Genomic DNA, 17050 nt, shown 5'->3' with positions numbered 1-17050 from the left:
TGTGACTCTATGGTCACTCATATGTACAATGTGTATGCTTGGTTTCAGTTATTACTATAGAGCATGCTGTTATATTCTATGATTTGTTGAATATGTTTTCTTACTGAGTCTTTGGCTCACGGGTGCTTTATGGTGCGGGTAAGGTTAAGGAGAAACTTGGCCAACCATGAGTTGGAGAGCGATAGCAGTGATGTGTACATATGCAGTCCGCTCGACCGCCACAACTGAGATATCGTAAGGGAGCTAGGGTTGAACCCTGTTTTGCCACCTAGGTCGGCTTATTTTGTAACCTTTGGGTTGTAACAAGCTTTTAAACTTGTGTTTCAGGATCCCATGTAAAGACTAAAGTTTTTCTAAATGGAAAAGTTTACTTCTTGACCAAAAATTTTAATACCCGAACCCTTAGTGGCTTAATCACATGTTTTAGCTCAAATGACTTGTTTAGCGAGTCCAGCACTAATTTTAAACACACATGGTAATGAACCCTGATTAGCAGGGTGTTACATAGAGCGTCTTAAATCTTGTCTAGTTATTTTTGGCAATCATCAAGTTGAGGGGGTTGATTATAATGAAACTTTTGCTCTAGTTTAAAAAATGGTCACTATTCGTGCCTTCTTAGCAGTTGCAGCAGTCAAGAATCGGGCTTTGCATAAGATGGATGTTCATAATGCGTTTCTGCATGGTGATCTTGATGAAGAAGTTTACATGAAACTTCCTCCTGGCTTCAATGTTTGCTCTTCTGGTTTAGTGTGTCGTCTCAAGAAGTCTTTGTATGGTCTACGATAGGCTCCGCAGTGTGGGTTTGCTAAGTTAGCTGCTTCTTTGAAGACCTACGATTTCCTTCAATCTTATTCAGATTATTCTCTGTTTACTCTACATCAAGGACCGATCCAACTTAATGTTCTTGTATATGTTGATGATTTGATTATTTCTGGTAATGATGCTTCCGATGTTGACCATTTCAATGCCTATTTGCATGAGTGTTTCCATATGAAAGATTTGGGTGTCTTGAAGTATTTTCTTGGTATTGAGGTTGCTCGTAATTCAAAGGGCATCTTCTTGTGTCAACGAAAATACACTCTTGATATTATTGTTGAAGCTGGCTTGTTGGGGTCTCGTCCAGTTTGCTTTCCCATTGAGCAGAATCACACATTGGCTCTCGGCAAAGGCCCTTTGCTTGCTGATCCTGAAAGGTATCGACGTCTTGTGGGTCATCTCATTTCCTTATCCTTCACACATCCTAACTTTTCTTATACAGTTCATATATTGGCTCAGTTTATGCAACACCCTCGTCGGAATCATTGGGATGCAGCACTTCGCACGGTTCGCTACTTGAAAGGATTTCTAGGTCAAGGAATTCTTCTTCGCACTGATTGTGAGTTATCTCTAACAGGTTGGTGTGACTCAGATTGGGCTACGTGTCCTTTGACTAGACGCTCTCTTACTGGTTGGATAGTGTTTCTTGACTCTTCTCTGATTTCTTGGAAGACCAAGAAACAACATACGATGTCCTAGTTTTTTGCTGAGGCCGAGTACCATTCCATGGCTGTCGTCTCTTCAGAGTTGAAGTGGCTCAAAGCTTTTCCTGTGAGTTTGGGTGTCACACATTCGCCAACCATGCTCTAGTATTAATAGTTCAGGGATAAATTTTAATAGACCGTATATTTTAGGGGGCACAATCTGGTAGTGTTAAAAGTGCGGGGGCAAAATGCTATTTATTCAATATTTAAATATGTTATCATTATATAAAATTTTATTTTAGAAAAACAATTATATTCTATACATAAGAGATTAATTGTTTGTATTACAATAGTAATGATGTGAGTATAATGTTATTATTAGAATAATAAATAAATAATATTGATATTATTTTTAACTGATTCTGATTTTCAATTAGACAGAGATAGTTGCAAATCGACTTTTGGTCAGTGCTTACACTTGGTGGAGGAGCTGTGGTCTGGCGTAGTATTAAACAAACATATATCGCAGATTCAACTATGGAAGTCGAGTACATAGCGGCTTGTGAAGCAACTAAGGAGGGTCTTTGGCTAAAGAAATTATATTACGATCTGGAAATTGTTCCAGATATGAATAAGACACTTATCCTATACTGTGAAAATAGTGAGGCAGTAGCTAACTCGAAGGAACCGAGAAGCCAAAAGAGGGAAAAACATAATGAAAGGAAATATCAATTGATTAGGGATATTGTTCACAAAGGAGATGTAGCAGTTATGAAGATAGCTTCAGAACATAACCTTGCTGATCCTTTTACAAAGACTTTTTCTACCAAGTCTTTTAAAGATCATGTTAGCAATATGGGATTGAGGGAGATGCCTCATTTGCTTTAGAGCAAGTGAGAGATTATTTGGATTAGTGTCATTTAAAGCATATGTTTGAACAATGTGTTGTGAAATAAATAATTAAAATGAATTTGTGCATATATTGTTTGTTAATTATTATTGTTATTAGAATAATATTATATGAATATCATAAAATTTTCAAATTTGTTATTGTGACTACAATCTTGTATTGGTACAAGATGATTAAGATTGTCGGGAACAAATTTAAACAGTTCGGAGTAAAAAAAAGTTATATGGAATCTTTGGATTAAATACTGTAAGTACGATTCACTAGTATTATGAATACATGTAATTTAGATCTGAATTACTGATGTAGTAGAACATCTTAGTGGAGTTACTTTGTATAAAGTAGTTGTACATGAATAGGACCCGATTTGTTATTTAATACTTAATAATATTGTTTACTTTATAAGTATTAATTAAACATATCAATAAGATGATCATATGCAGTTTATCTTAATCCTGAAGTGAATATGAGCTCCTGTTTATATCATATGAGTTCTTTGATTCACTCGTTATGATTTTTCAGAATGATCAGACTAAAAATTTTTGTTTTGGGAATCTATACCTTTTCGAGAGGAATTGAATAATGGTTCTCTTATGGGTTGGATTTTGGAATTGAAAGGATATTGAGCTCAAATTCATAAATTAGTTTATGAATTAACTCTCACTAGTAAAGTTAATGGTATTTAAGCAAACAAAATATAATTCCAACTTTAATAATGAATCGTTAATAAATGATTGAATTGTATGTAGTGATTAAATCGATGGACACTTTTTATATGTTTAAAACTACTCAATAAATAAAATTCTATAATTACAAGAGTGCAATCTCATATTTTTAGTGGAATAATATTAAGATTAATAAATTAAGGTTATTATATGAAAGAGTCTTAATTAATAATCTAAATTTATTGGAGCTTGAAATTATAGGTCCATAGGTCCCCGAGATGGCTTTATCAACACTATTCAAAGTAAGAGTTGAAATTGGGAAAAATCAGGAAAAATGCATATTTGGAAGAAATTTATTCTTCAGGGTGAAATATATAATTGAGACAAAATAATTAATTAATTTTTTAAATTAATAAATTATATTTTTCAAAAAATATTTTTTAAATAAAATTGTATTTTCGAAAATGGCATTTAAATAATTAAGATAATTAATTTTGAATAAATTAGTTGTATTTATTTAAATAATGTGAAAATATATTTCTGATAATTCAAATTGGATTTAAATTTGAAATGATATTTATTCTTTAATTAATCTGATAAATAAGTTATTATGTTTACATATTTTTTAATAAATAAATCATTAAATATATTTTAAAAAAATTGAATGTAACACATACCTAAAAATAAGGATGCTACACGCCAGCCACAGTCCAGGGATTGTGGTTGGCATGTACAACATGTAAGAAGATCAAGATTGGATCTTGATATTTTTCTTTTATTTATGAATTTAATAATAGTTTTATAATTTAAATTTTAAAATTTTGAATTTAAGTAATTCTTATATAAATCTACTAGAATTATAGTTTTCAAGAGAGATATATGTGATATACTGAATATTCAAAAAGTGAAAGAAAATATATTGTAATATTTTCCTTTTCGTGAAAAGCTTTCTCAGACCTAAAATTCAAAGATCTCATGTGTTGAGAATATCTTGTGAATCAGAATTTTTTTTCCCTACAATTACTCTATGTGCCCACACATATCTTGAGGTGTAGGGATACATCTTGGAAGATCTTGGTCTGAGTATTTTGAAGAACTGCTTTAGAATGGATGTTCGTTGGAGATACAAAAAGATAGCAAGGATATTCTTGATAGTTCTTCAACTGGTAAATCCTCATCTTTTTGTTTCTATATGATTAATGTTTTGCATGTTAATGGATCTGATTATTTAAAGTTTGTTTAAATAATTTTTTTTTTGAAATCTCTGGGCCCAACATCTCGTGCTTCTTGTTGCGCACATGGTAAACTAGTTACCAACACTTACAACCTATCGGCTTTGATCCTTATGGTCGATCAACAATCTCCCAAGTGTGGTTAGACATAATTAAATCCACCTTATCATTTATTGCCTCCTTCAAGGTAGAGTCCCTTGAGGACATAGCTTCTTGGAAAGTTTTAGGATCATCATCTACTGGAAGTACCACTGGGTACTTCCAAGAGTCTCCCTTGTGATTTCCCTCTTTTAAGTAAACGGTCTCAGCTTGTGAGATTTTATCTTGTGATCCAATCTCTTTAATTCGTTGGATTCTTCTAGGAAATATCGGTTGCTCTACAACCTTTCAAGGTAACTCCTCCTGAGTTCCTTTGAATGAGATCAGTTCTTAAGGCTTGTTGTCACTATAGAACATATTCTCAATGAACTTAACTTCTCTTGATTCAATTATAACATTAGACTCCAAGTCAAATAGCCTATAGGCCTTGCTATTTGAGGCATTGGTCATAGAAACGAAGCCGAAGTCACCTCTATGGGGGCGCCCTCTGACCTAAGAGAGGAGCTCAATAGGAGAAGGTTGTATATGGTCATTGGACCCAACTTGGTCCTTTTAGGCTCCATGCTCTTGTAATTGGCAAGGCACCCCCACACTTTGAGATACCCTAGGTTGGGACTCTTTCCTTTCCATATCTCATATGGTGAGATTTGAATCTTCTTTAGAGGAATCTGATTTAGAATATGACAAACAAATAGCAAGGCTTCTCCCTATAACGTGAAACTCAAATTTGCATATAATAGCATAACATTTATCATTTAAACATATGTTCAATTATCTTTGTTCACTATACCATTTTTTGGGGGTGTATAAGGGGTTGTACATTCATGTATTATACCATGCATTTTATAAAACAAATTGAATTCATTGGAAAAATATTCACCGCCACTATCACTTCTAATCACTTTAATTTTCTTTTCTAATTGATTTTCAACTTCAGCATTATAGATTTTAAACATGCTAGAGGTTTCATCCTTATTCTTAAGCAAGTACACATATGTGAATTTAGAACGATCATCAATAAAGGTAATAAAGTACCTATGTTCACCCCTAGTAATTATTCCATTCATTCTTCTTCCTTTCTTTAATCACATATTGATAGTTATCATCCTTTGGAGCACCCAAAGTCTTCAAGTCTTTGTCAAGTATGTAGTAGACTTTCAAAGTAGTGAGGTGAACCTTGATCTTGTCTTGTTATTGCACAAAGTTGGAACCATCAACTTGATCTACTCTCACTAGATCTTGGGAGATGAACTTGAGGGTTGCGATTGATGATTTTTCCTCCATGGATTTTATTAGTGCAAAACCTTAGAAAAATACAATCTTTGAAGACAAAAATAAGGGTTTGGAGATAGATATTTTTGATTGCTGGGGAAATGGCTATACACAAAACTTTAAATATTACAATTCAAAATAATAAACCAAATATAATCTACTCTTCAATGGAGGAATGATACAAGGGAAGTAACACAAATAAGATCAAGTAGTAGAGTGGACCTTTGAGTTGTAGAACCTTTGTTACATAAAAGCACAAGTCTATGATTTTATGTAAATCATTAATGGATGTTACAAGGGTTTGACACAAATTGAGATTTGTTGTCCAAAAATCACTATTTCTAGCCTCCCCTTTGAGATTGCTTGAAGCTACTATAGTGGAATGAGATTGAGATTTATAAGCCTTGAATCTTCAAACAAGTAAAGATTTCTTGATGAAGATCTTGGAGAAAACTAGTAATCTTGAAAGCTAGAGAGAGAGAGAGAGGTGAGTTATCAAATTACCAAAAACTCAAATGACCCCTTTAAATAGTATAGGAACCCTCATTAGACTCAACCAATGAGATTAGAGCATTTTAATTTTAATTTTGGAGCCAAAAACACGTCATCATATGGTCCTGTACGGACTGCCCAGGTGACGCGTCGCCTGCTCCTAGGCAATGCACATGCAATGAATCCCCACTATGCAAGCAATGCGCACATGTGTAGTGCTTTCAGAGACCAGGAAGGCAACGCAGGTCCCATTGACTTAGCACCCCAAAATTTGCCCCAAAATATCTCCAAATGCCTCTAAATATTTGGGGTACTCTTATATACGCATAAGAAACACTTTGGATCCAAAAAGATAATTTATGGATCCCAATACCAAAATTTAACTCGCACATGTTGACTTTAGTGAAACTGTTATGATTTTTGCACCTCTTCGTGCCTAACTAATTTTACTATGTATTTAACCAAACATAACAAAAGTGACATAAAAGATTTTTATAAATTTAATTAACACTATATCAATCAAATGCTCTCACCTACCCATTCTTTGTCCTTCACTTATGAGACTCATTCCTCTTTCTCCCTCAGTCACAACCTACTCCACTGCCAAAAGGTTTGCCTTTGCCATGTTTCAACCTTGGAATGAACCACCATCCTCCTATACCAAAGTCATACCTCCTCCATCACAAGATTTAAAAGTACCTTGTTGACGTTGCCAAAGTTGTGTTGTGGGTCTTTAGTTCTGTAACGTCCTGCATTTTCGGGTACCTTTAAACGACTCGGGTCGGGATTTTTCCCCCGGGTTAAGAATATTATTTTAAATAATATTATATTTTGTTTGTAAGTATTCCATGAGTTATTGCTAGCCAAAATATGAATTTTGTGATTTTAAAAGTCAAGATAAGACTTTCGGTCCTGTACCGACACAAAAACCCTGATCGGGTAAAAATCTCGGAAAATAAAACGAAAAATCATGGCAATTATATTTTGGGCATAAAATACATTCATAAAAGTTAAAGTTTGGTCAAAAATAATAAACCTAAAAGAAAATGGAAATTTTAGGGCATTTTGTGTTAAATGCCTAATTTTACCGAAATGGGAAATTTTATTCCATGAATGGACCTTAGGTTAAATTTTATTATGTAATTAATTAAATTAAATGTGAGAGACATTTAATTTAATTAATTAATGTTAATTTTGGTGATTAAAACTTAATAAGAGTGAAAAAGGTGTCAAAAACCAATTTGGACTTTTCTTCTTATGAAACATTAATAACCTTTATAAAAAAAAAAAATTGAAATGATCATATATATAGCAAGGGTTGGCCGGCCATGTGCTACTTTAGAGTGGTGTGAACCCAAATGTTATAAAGTTTAACTCCCATTTAATGAAGAAGTCAAGTGGGCAAGTGGGTAGAAAAGCACTTAAGTGCTTTGTGATATTTTGATGAGTTTTGTGAGCAATTCCCACACTAAGAACCGATCACTCTCCCTCTCTCATTCACTCATCTGATTTTTGGAGACCTCTTAAAGTGTTCTCTCCATTTTTCAAGCCCAAGAACACCAAGGAAACTTTGAGGCTAAGTCTTGGTCTAGGAAGTATTTTCCCTAAGGTAAACTTTCACTAATCTAGGCTTTTGTAAAGTTTTAAACATAGAGTTTCAAATAGCTAATTGACTATGTTGTTGGGGGAAGTTTGTTAGGGTTTTTGAAAGGTTTTGGAGGAGTCAAAGCTTATAGGAAGGTCCAAACCTTAAGCAAGAACACCAAAGAGGTAAAAAGTTTACTTTTGATGATTTTGTTGTAGGGTTTTTAGTTTTAAGCATTATTTTGTATATCTAATGCTTAGAGTTTCTTGTTGATGATGTAATAAGGTTATGGTAGTTGTTTAATAATTTTTATGATGCATGTGTATTGATTTTTGAAAATGGGAACCAAAACCCCCAAGGGTTTTGTAGGATACCCTAAAACAAAACATGTTTTGAGCTGTGACTTCCAAGGGGTCAAGCAGCCACTGTATATTTTTTTTGTAAAATTAAATTGTACTGTGATGTTTTTGAGATTGAGTACATAAAATTGAGCTTTTTAAACACAAAAAAATGTTTAGAAATGAGTAAGTTATGCTATTTCAAAGATTAGGTAAAAAACTGTTTTTTCGTATTCTTATTTTCGGAACCAAGTTTGGACAGCCAATGTATAGGTCAAATGAACCCAGTTTTTTCTAAAATTTTGTGGACATATTACTGGCATAACCTATTATTTCACTGTAAAATTTGGTAAGAAAATATTGAACGGTTTGAAAGTTATTAACTGTCAAAGTTTGGAAAAAATAAGGACTTGAAAATAATGTCATTTTTACCTCATTGTTGGAAAATGATTTCACCAATCAAAAATGCTCATTTTGACCTAAGATTTTACAAAGACCTAAATGGCATAACAAAAATGGAATTGGGAAATTTTGGAAACAATTGGGTAAGTAAATTTCAAGTTATGAACTAACGAAGTATGTAGTTAAAAATGTGAAAATTAGGTTTTTCACACTTAGTGTAAAAATGAGATTTTGGAACATAAGGTAAAAAGTAAAATTTTGCTTATTTCAAGATATAAATTAGTAAGTCTTGAAATCATATTTTCACTAAAATTATCCCTTTGAGTTTAAATGAATTATTTTTATTAAAGAGTTTTTATTCTTTTTAAAAATAAGAGATTTAATTTATTAATAGTTAATAAATTAAAAGAGGGTTTAAAACCCTATATTTTGAGAAAAATAATTAAATAAATTATTTTCCTAGTAAGTAAAATTGATTAATTGCTTTTGGAAAATTAATTAGTCAAGATGAGAAATTTATAACGGTTTTCCTAATTAAGACAAATTAGGCAATTTTCTTAAAACGGTTTTTAGATATTAAAAACCTTAAGAAAAATAAAAGGAAAATTTAAAGAGTTTATTTTCTTTAAAAATAATTAAGGAATTTATTTGTATTTTCTGGATATAATACCGGCTAAAATCTTACATATTTTAACCGACTAGTCGAAAGTGCGGGTTAATAGCGATACCTGGAAAGAATAAGATTTTTAGCGGATTGTGGGAAATACCATTGTGATACCCGAGCCTAGGTATCGAGACCTTAGGATAGGTCTCCCCGAGACTTAGGGTTTAGTCTCGAATATTTTGTATAACTTTCCTTAATAGGTTTAAAACCAAATAAGGATTGTAAATCCTTACAAATGACTTTTATTAAAATGACCAAACTGCCCAAAATAATAATAATGAATTATTAGTGCCATAATTAATCCGAGTATACTGTATGGATAACTACAGTATTGGCTAAGCGTAACTGGACTGAACGTTGGAGGGTGAAAACCTGCTGAGCGCTAAGGACTCCAAGTAAGTCAACTTATATTGTATGGCTGCAACATGAAATGATTATTGTCTTGTATGTTAGTATAGGGATACCTGCACATATATAGGCTGTCATAGAAAGTTGCTTAGAGCGTTAGTCTAGTGAGTGCTGATTTAGAAAATATGAACGGTAGAAGTCCGTCATATCCTAGACGGTTGATCCCCGTCACACTGCTTGATTTTATTTATGTTCGGTTCATTACCGCGACGAGTGGCCATGAGATGAGGATAAGCTGGTTAAACCTAGAGGCACCAAGATAAATGGGACCTAGGGGCCCTCATGCTTACTTAATCATTGGACGGTTAGAATCCGAGCAAGTGCTCTGATAAGTTATTCCCGGATAGCAGCCGTGAATATTGGCCATTCCGTGAGAGTGCCTAGAGATACTAGGGGTTGCCAAGATAGAGTGAGGTTGAACACCCTAGGGGCAGCTGCTCACCAGCACCACTGATTAACATAGAAGTCTCCATAAAATCGTGTAAATTGGATTACACTCTTGAATATGTAGCGATGCCCTAGGTAACACGATAGTTACCCTTGATGAGAATATTTATTGGCTAGATCTTAGTGTGGGGACTCAGTTCTCTTTTACAGATTAGCAATTATGTTGGAGGGCGTGTTACGCATGAATTGTTGGAAATTGTCGAGTGTTGGTCTCGAATTATTTGGTGATATAATATATCTGCTTGCTCTGGGATTTTCTGAGTGCAGGGATATAATTGTTGATAAGATATAGTTGTGATATAATATATCTGCTTGCTCTGGGATTTTCTAAGTGCAGGGATATAATTGTTGATAAGATATAGTTGTGATATAATATATCTGCTTGTTCTGGGATTTTTCTGAGTGCAGGATTTTTATCTAGTTACGAATTAATTTATCATTGGTTATCAGGCATGACCATAAGTTTGCCATGACGCTTTAGCGTTCTTGAAATTGATTGTTTAGGGTCCGGATGGGTCCGGAACCCTAATTCTCTACATGCTTTGTTTGAAAGTTGATCTTACTAAGCGTTTTCGCTTACCTAGTTGTTTCATGTTGTAGGTAAGAGCAAGGGCAAGGCAGAGCAGTGAGCGCTGGAGTCTTCCTTGCAAATGTACATATGGACCGACCTTTTGGGAAGCCTTTTTATTTTTGGAAATGTTGTGTAATTTTCCTAAACTAGGCTCACTCTAATCTTTGTAAAACATGTTTGTAACTAAATGTTAAGTATGGCCATACGACTTTTTAAAAAAGTTTTTTTTTCTATGGGTTTTTGAGACATTTTGTTAAATGAAAACATTTATATTTCCGCATTATCGAGTCTTGAAAATCCGGGTCGTTACAAGTTCTTCCTATGTCGAAGTCACCCCATGGGTGTAACAACCCGACATAATCTAATTAATTTACTACAAAAAATTTATCGAAAGTCATTTGAAAACAATCAGTAAGTAAATATCTTTTACAAAATTTGCAACTCGAGATCTCGTTATTTAAAATAAACCATCTTTTACATGCATGTCGTAGGTAAAAGTACAAGTTATTAACACTCAACATATAACCATGACTTGAAGACTTTTAAAACCATGCATAATTAGCAACCCCTTTAACCCCCAGGTCTATTGATCACGACAAGCAACATTTGACTGAGCCTGTTCTAACTCATCACCTCATCAACTACGCTTATGCCTTTACTTGCAACACAGGGTGAGCTAACGTCCAGCAAGAAGAGCCATATACAACACAATCCCCAAAGCCCAACAATATAAGACATAGAACATAAAGCATAAACAATAAAACATAGAGATAAACTAATTCTTATCATCACAACCTAAAACATAAACTACTCCTAGACGATACCTTGTCGTACAAAGTTCCATAATCAACCATATCGTAATGTAACATAATCATAGCATAAAGTAATCTATCCTAACCTAACCATAGCATAACATAAAAATAGCATAATGTAAACCTAGCATAAAATAACCTATCCTAGCATAACATATTCAATCCATAACACGTATTACTAGTGTCGTTCCAGCCGTAAACTAGTGCTGATATGGCCAATTGTGCAATCGAACACATTTTAACATAAGAATGCATTTTTCGTAACGTAAGCATGCAATTTATTCTTATGTGAACATGCATATGCAAACATACAACATATTCACACATATTTCACTCACACAAAACATGTATCACTCATAACATAACACATAACATAATTCATAATGTAACTCAGGTCTAGCAGCACTCCAGACACACTAACGTGTCCCTTCAAGTATCCTTAGTGTGCCTAAACATATCATAACAACAAATCTTTAAAACTCAAGCTAAACCAAAACCATAATAAAAGTACATCCACATCCCTCTCCCCACCCCCATCCCCTAAGGCTAATTAGTACTCAAAGTATCCTTAAGAAAGTTTTAAAACCCTGTTGCATAAAACCCCAAACCAAAAGGTACAAATTTATAAAATAAAAGGGTGCGCGTGAACCGAAATAATACATTTCTGGGCAACCGGTGGGGTCATGCCCATAGAGCGCATGGGCTTTTCAGCCGAGTAGCGCGGTCGCGGCAGGGCTGGGCACGGTCGCGCTAGTCCCTGAATAACGAAATCACATATGCAATGTAAAACCTGGATTTCAACCCTAAATTGAAAAGTTTCGACCCCAATCCACCAAATTAGTCAGCCTAGCATGATCCTAACCCTTGAAACTCAGATATAACCAATCCTAAACATATAATAAACATTAATAATAACAAATACAATAAAAATCCCTTTTTCAACATTCAAAACCTAAATCTATCATCAAACCTAAACAGTAAAATTTGATGAACTTACCAATCAATATTCAGTCACCAATCTCCTAATCCTTGCTCGTTTGTATGATTCTTAGTTCGCCAAATTACTAAATCCATGTCTTCCTTTGGATCCCTAAGCCACAAAGATCCAAATGAAGAACAAGAGAAGTGTTCTTTGCCTGTTACTCTATCGTGTATAAAAAATGAGAAGTGTCTGACTATCGTATCAATTCTAAACCTAATTTCCAATATTATTTTATTTATGATAATTAATCATATAAAGCCAATTTACCATACTATCCTCATTCGCTAATTTTCCTCAGTAATTACTTAAGCCCATTTTTGTAATTCCTCCTTAAGCTAATAGTTTTGACTTTCCTTAATTACACTTTCAACCATAAAACTCATATTTCTACTTTGACCCCTTATTTCCAATCTCTTTGGCACTTAAGCCCCCGATACTTGAAGGAACATTGTTTTGCTGCTGTCATACATATGCATATTATAATCATAAAGCAAAACACATGTTATCATGAAATTTAAAAGAAAAAAATTCACATATGCATCAATCATAAATTACCAAATTCCCCTCACAGGCCAAATTACCAAAGTACCCATAAAATGCAAAGGCAAATATTACAACTATCCCCTTGTTAAAAAAGATTTCATGCTCGAAATTCCTATACCATAACATCTCAAGATTCTCTCAACCTCAAGAGTATCTAAGAACTCAACCTTTTCTTGTCAGCTCAAAATTTCATAGAATCTTTCCATCAAAACTAATCCCCACTACTTAGTATCATTACGATATATCTTGACTAAATACTATAGCCACATCCAATAAACAACATATACCCAGTGTAATGACCCAAAATTGCTAATAGGGCTTAGTGCCTTGATTAGCGTGTCGGGAGGGCATAATTGGATATATGTATGTTTAATTTTTAAATGCGTGATTATGTGACATGCATGATTTATATGATTATGTATGTTATATGCATGTTTATGAGTATTAAATATGCATGTGGGCCCTTTATTGTTCATAAGGGCATATTTGTAATTTTTGCCCATTGAGGACATAAATGTGATTATATGTGATAAATGGTTGAGACCACATTATTATGTGGATATATTTGTAGTATATGGCTCGAGACGGTCCTAGTGAGTGAATTAGCGAAATAGTCAGAGCAGGGTTTAAATACCCAGCTCGGGGGAGCCTCGGGGTGGGAATTTAGAGAATATTTTGGGATTTATTTAGTAATGAATAAGTATTTGGTAATTATTTTGACACGACATGATTCATTGGTTAATAGTAGGAACACTTGAGAAATTAGCAGGAATCGGGGAAAAGACTACCTTACCCTTAGAAACAATTAGAAGGTTGAATAAGTCTAAAGGGCAAAAAGGTCATTTGCGATAAGGATATACTCAGATGTGTAGGGAATGATCAGAAACCTTAAGAAATTTCTCACACTCTCCCTTTCCCTCTCACTCACGATTCTCTCTCTCTCTCTCTTATGCTTGAAGAATTCTTGAGGAATTGAAGGATAGAACCATGGAATTCAGTTGGGAAGCTTGGGAATTTGAGCTCAAGGGTTGAAAGATTGAAGCTAGGGGATTTAAGCTACAAGCAGAGGTAATAATTCTATGTCCTAATCTCTGAATTTTTGGTTAGGTTTAGGTAAATTTACAAGTGCTCAGGTTAGCTTCTGAATTTGGGAGTTAAGGAGAATTAAATTGTTATTCCAGGCTTTAGATGTGTTCTTGAGGTGATATTTGGAAGTATCGAACTAGTTTTGGATTGGGGTGTACTTTAAAGTTATATTTTGGAGTTGGGAGTTAGGGAAAATAGCTGGAAACCCAGGGAATTCTGGGTTCCCGGGGGTGCACCGCGACCCAGCTCATTGGCGCCATGTGCCTAGAATGCCCTGGGAGGGCTCTCTGTCCCTAGTGGGGAAAGTCGCGGCCCGCCTCCCCCCCCAAAAAAAAAAAGCATGGGGCCACGCCTTTGACTTGGGGCTAGGTCGCAACCCGCCTAGGGAACTTTGGCTTAGGTTAGTTTTTAGGCTTGGGAAGGCTCGGGGGTTCGAACCTAAGTGCTCAGAATGATTTCTACTACTCGGTTTAGTAGAATTCGAGGTCCTAGAGGCTAATTATTGTTTCTTTAACATTTATTTGGGTTTGAATTGATGATCACCCATTGACACTGTGACTAGGTTTATCGGTAAGGCTCGGGACTGAGGATTGTTCTCAGGACCGTCCTTTTAATTCTCTGCTCAGGATTTGAGGTAAGAAAATTACACCCTTGTGGTTGTGAATGGGACTGAGGTTCCCAATATTTGAATATGTGCACTATGTGATTGTATGATTGTTATAATATACGAGAATGAATGGTCTAAGGGTGTCGGGGTTGATGATATGTGTATTGAACACAGGTCGACCTAAGCGAGCCTGGGTCAGCTAGATAAATTAAGGGCTCGGTCTAAGCATACCAACCTTGAACATTTGATATTAACTTGAAATTATATTTTTACCATTGGTTAGTTTAATGCTCGTACTTTGTTATATAATTGAACAGGTTAAGTTAAGGCTGATTGAATTCCATTGTTTTTATATGTGTTTGTTGTTTATGGTTTTCTTGCAGGGCCTTGGCTCACAAGAGCTACGTGGTGCAGGTAAAGGCAAAGGTAAGCTAGACCAACCATGAGTTGGATAGCTCTGTGGGCGAAGTGTACATCGTCAGCTGCTCATCCGCCATGGCCGATGGAAAGTGCAGGGACATAGCCCTAAAACTTATGTTTTGAAATTAGAGTGGCTTTTGGTTGTATTATCCTTTGTAGATTGTAAATTATTACTTATACCCTATTTTTGATCCCATGTATTAAACATCTGTTTTAATGAAAATTAATCGTTTATGATCAAAATCTTTTAACCCTAACCTGATGATTGACCCTATGATCACATTTTTTTTTCAAATGACTTGATTAACAAGTCTTTCACTATTTTAGATACACAGTGTAACGGTCTTGGTTATATAGAGCGTTACAACTTGGTATCAGAGCCATCTAGGTTTAAGGGTTCCTGAAGACTGGCTAGGCATGTACACTCGCCGCTAAAGACAAGCTCAACTAAGGGTTTAGTAAATTGTATACATGTGATTAAGTGCTTAAATGTTTGAATGAAATATAAATGCTTTATTGCATGATTAATTGGGATCGTGAGATACTGATAAGGCCTGGCCCTTGACTGTTGTGTGATTATGATGAGGCGTGCTTATTAGCTTTGCTATTACATGTGAATGAATGTTCAAATGCTTGTTTCCATCTTTATTGCATATTGCTGGTTAAGTTTCAATGGTGGATTATGGAAAGACTGTTATCCTGTCATCATTGCCTGACTGCCGAGTCGTTGATTGCAGATAAACTTGGATAGTTATGCATCCAAGGCGATCAATACAACTAGCTGGAACAGGGGTCGAAGCTAGAGATGATGAGCAGGGCCAGAACCCTCTGCCAGTCCCTAAGAACTGGCAGTAGTTACTTGCTGATATGCAAGCCCGATTACAGAGTCCAGAAGAGCATATATGTCTCTTGAGACAGCAGGCTCCGTCAAGGAGTGCTGCACCTATTGTGCCACCAGTTGTATAGCCACTTGAGGTTGGGAATAGGTTGGAGCCACTTTATGAGTGGTTCAGGAGACAAAATCCTCCAACCTTTGAGGAAGGACCATATCCATTGAAGGCTTAACAGTGGATGAGTATGATCATCTCCATCATGGATTTCATGAGGGTGGAAGGTAATGATAGGGTGTGCCACCTATATACTTAGAGAGGATGCCCGTATTTGGTGGGAGGTGGCACCACAGACTCGGGATGTTTCCACTTTGTGTTGGGATGGGTTCAGAGATTTGTTTAACCAGAAGTATTACAACGTTGTCATCAGGGCATCGAAGGTGAACGAATTCATGGAGCTAGTACAGGACCGCATGACAGTTACAGAATATGCCATGAAGTTTGATAGGCTAGCAAAGTTTGCATCAGACTTAGTGCCTACAAATGCGACCATACAACATAGGTTTGTCCGAGGGCTTAATGCTATGATATCTCGGGATGTGAAGATTACATCGGCACCTAGACGGACGACTTATGCCCAGGCTGTTGAGAAGGATTTTACTGCTGAAGAGGTAGAAAATAAGATCTGGAAGGAATTTATTGTGAGACGGGATGTTCGCAGGGATGTGCCTCCATCCACATGGTCTAGTAGGGGCAGAGGTCCCAGTGATTTGAAGAGGAAGACCCCTGAAACTTCGACGACTGCTGATCCTGATAGGAGGGGTCAAGGTGCTCAGGGTGGCCACCAGGGAGGCGATGAGACATGGAAGAGTTATCCAGAGTGCACGAGATGCAGGAAGCGCCATTCGAGTGAATGTCGGGCAAAGTCTTGTTATCTGGATGGGATGGTGGGACACCTCAAGAAGGATTACCCAATAGTGAAGAAGGAGGAACAAGAAAATATGGACAGCTTGACTCCAGCGCGAGTGTTCACCTTGACGCAGGCAAAGGTCGAGGTTAGCCCCTCGGTAGTGACAGGTCAGCTCTCTAGCATTGGCTCTTCTTATAATGTATTGATTGACTTTGGTGCTACACATTCGTTTGTTTTTAGTAAGGTAATTGATAGATTGTGTAGACCTAGTGAGTATTATACTACAGGGTTTGAGACTATACTGCGTACAGAGGAATT

At 35.6% G+C, this 17050-nt stretch overlaps 1 protein-coding gene across 1 annotated transcript; it reads left to right on the top strand.

The window, feature by feature from the left end:
• The first annotated feature begins 594 nt into the window (after window positions 1-594).
• Window positions 595-1515, top strand: LOC133779719 (uncharacterized mitochondrial protein AtMg00810-like). Its single transcript, XM_062219640.1, has 2 exons — window positions 595-775; window positions 857-1515. The coding sequence occupies exons 1-2, from the start codon at window positions 595-597 to the stop codon at window positions 1513-1515; spliced, it is 840 nt and encodes a 279-aa protein (XP_062075624.1).
• Window positions 1516-17050: the final 15535 nt, after the last annotated feature.

The sequence above is a fragment of the Humulus lupulus genome, chromosome 5 (genome assembly GCF_963169125.1).
Source record: "Humulus lupulus chromosome 5, drHumLupu1.1, whole genome shotgun sequence".
Taxonomy (NCBI): domain Eukaryota; kingdom Viridiplantae; phylum Streptophyta; class Magnoliopsida; order Rosales; family Cannabaceae; genus Humulus; species Humulus lupulus.
The sequence above is the reverse complement of the archived record's forward strand: the minus strand, read 5'-3'. Positions and strand labels throughout refer to the sequence as shown.

What these genes read in the sequence shown, in the direction of transcription:
- LOC133779719 (XM_062219640.1), top strand. Translation starts at nt 595, where the DNA reads ATGGTCACTATTCGTGCCTTCTTAGCAGTTGCAGCAGTCAAGAATCGG. An exon ending in TCTCAAGAAGTCTTTGTATG is followed by an intron (nt 776 to 856) that starts GTCTACGATAGG and finishes AATCTTATTCAG; the next exon opens with ATTATTCTCTGTTTACTCTA.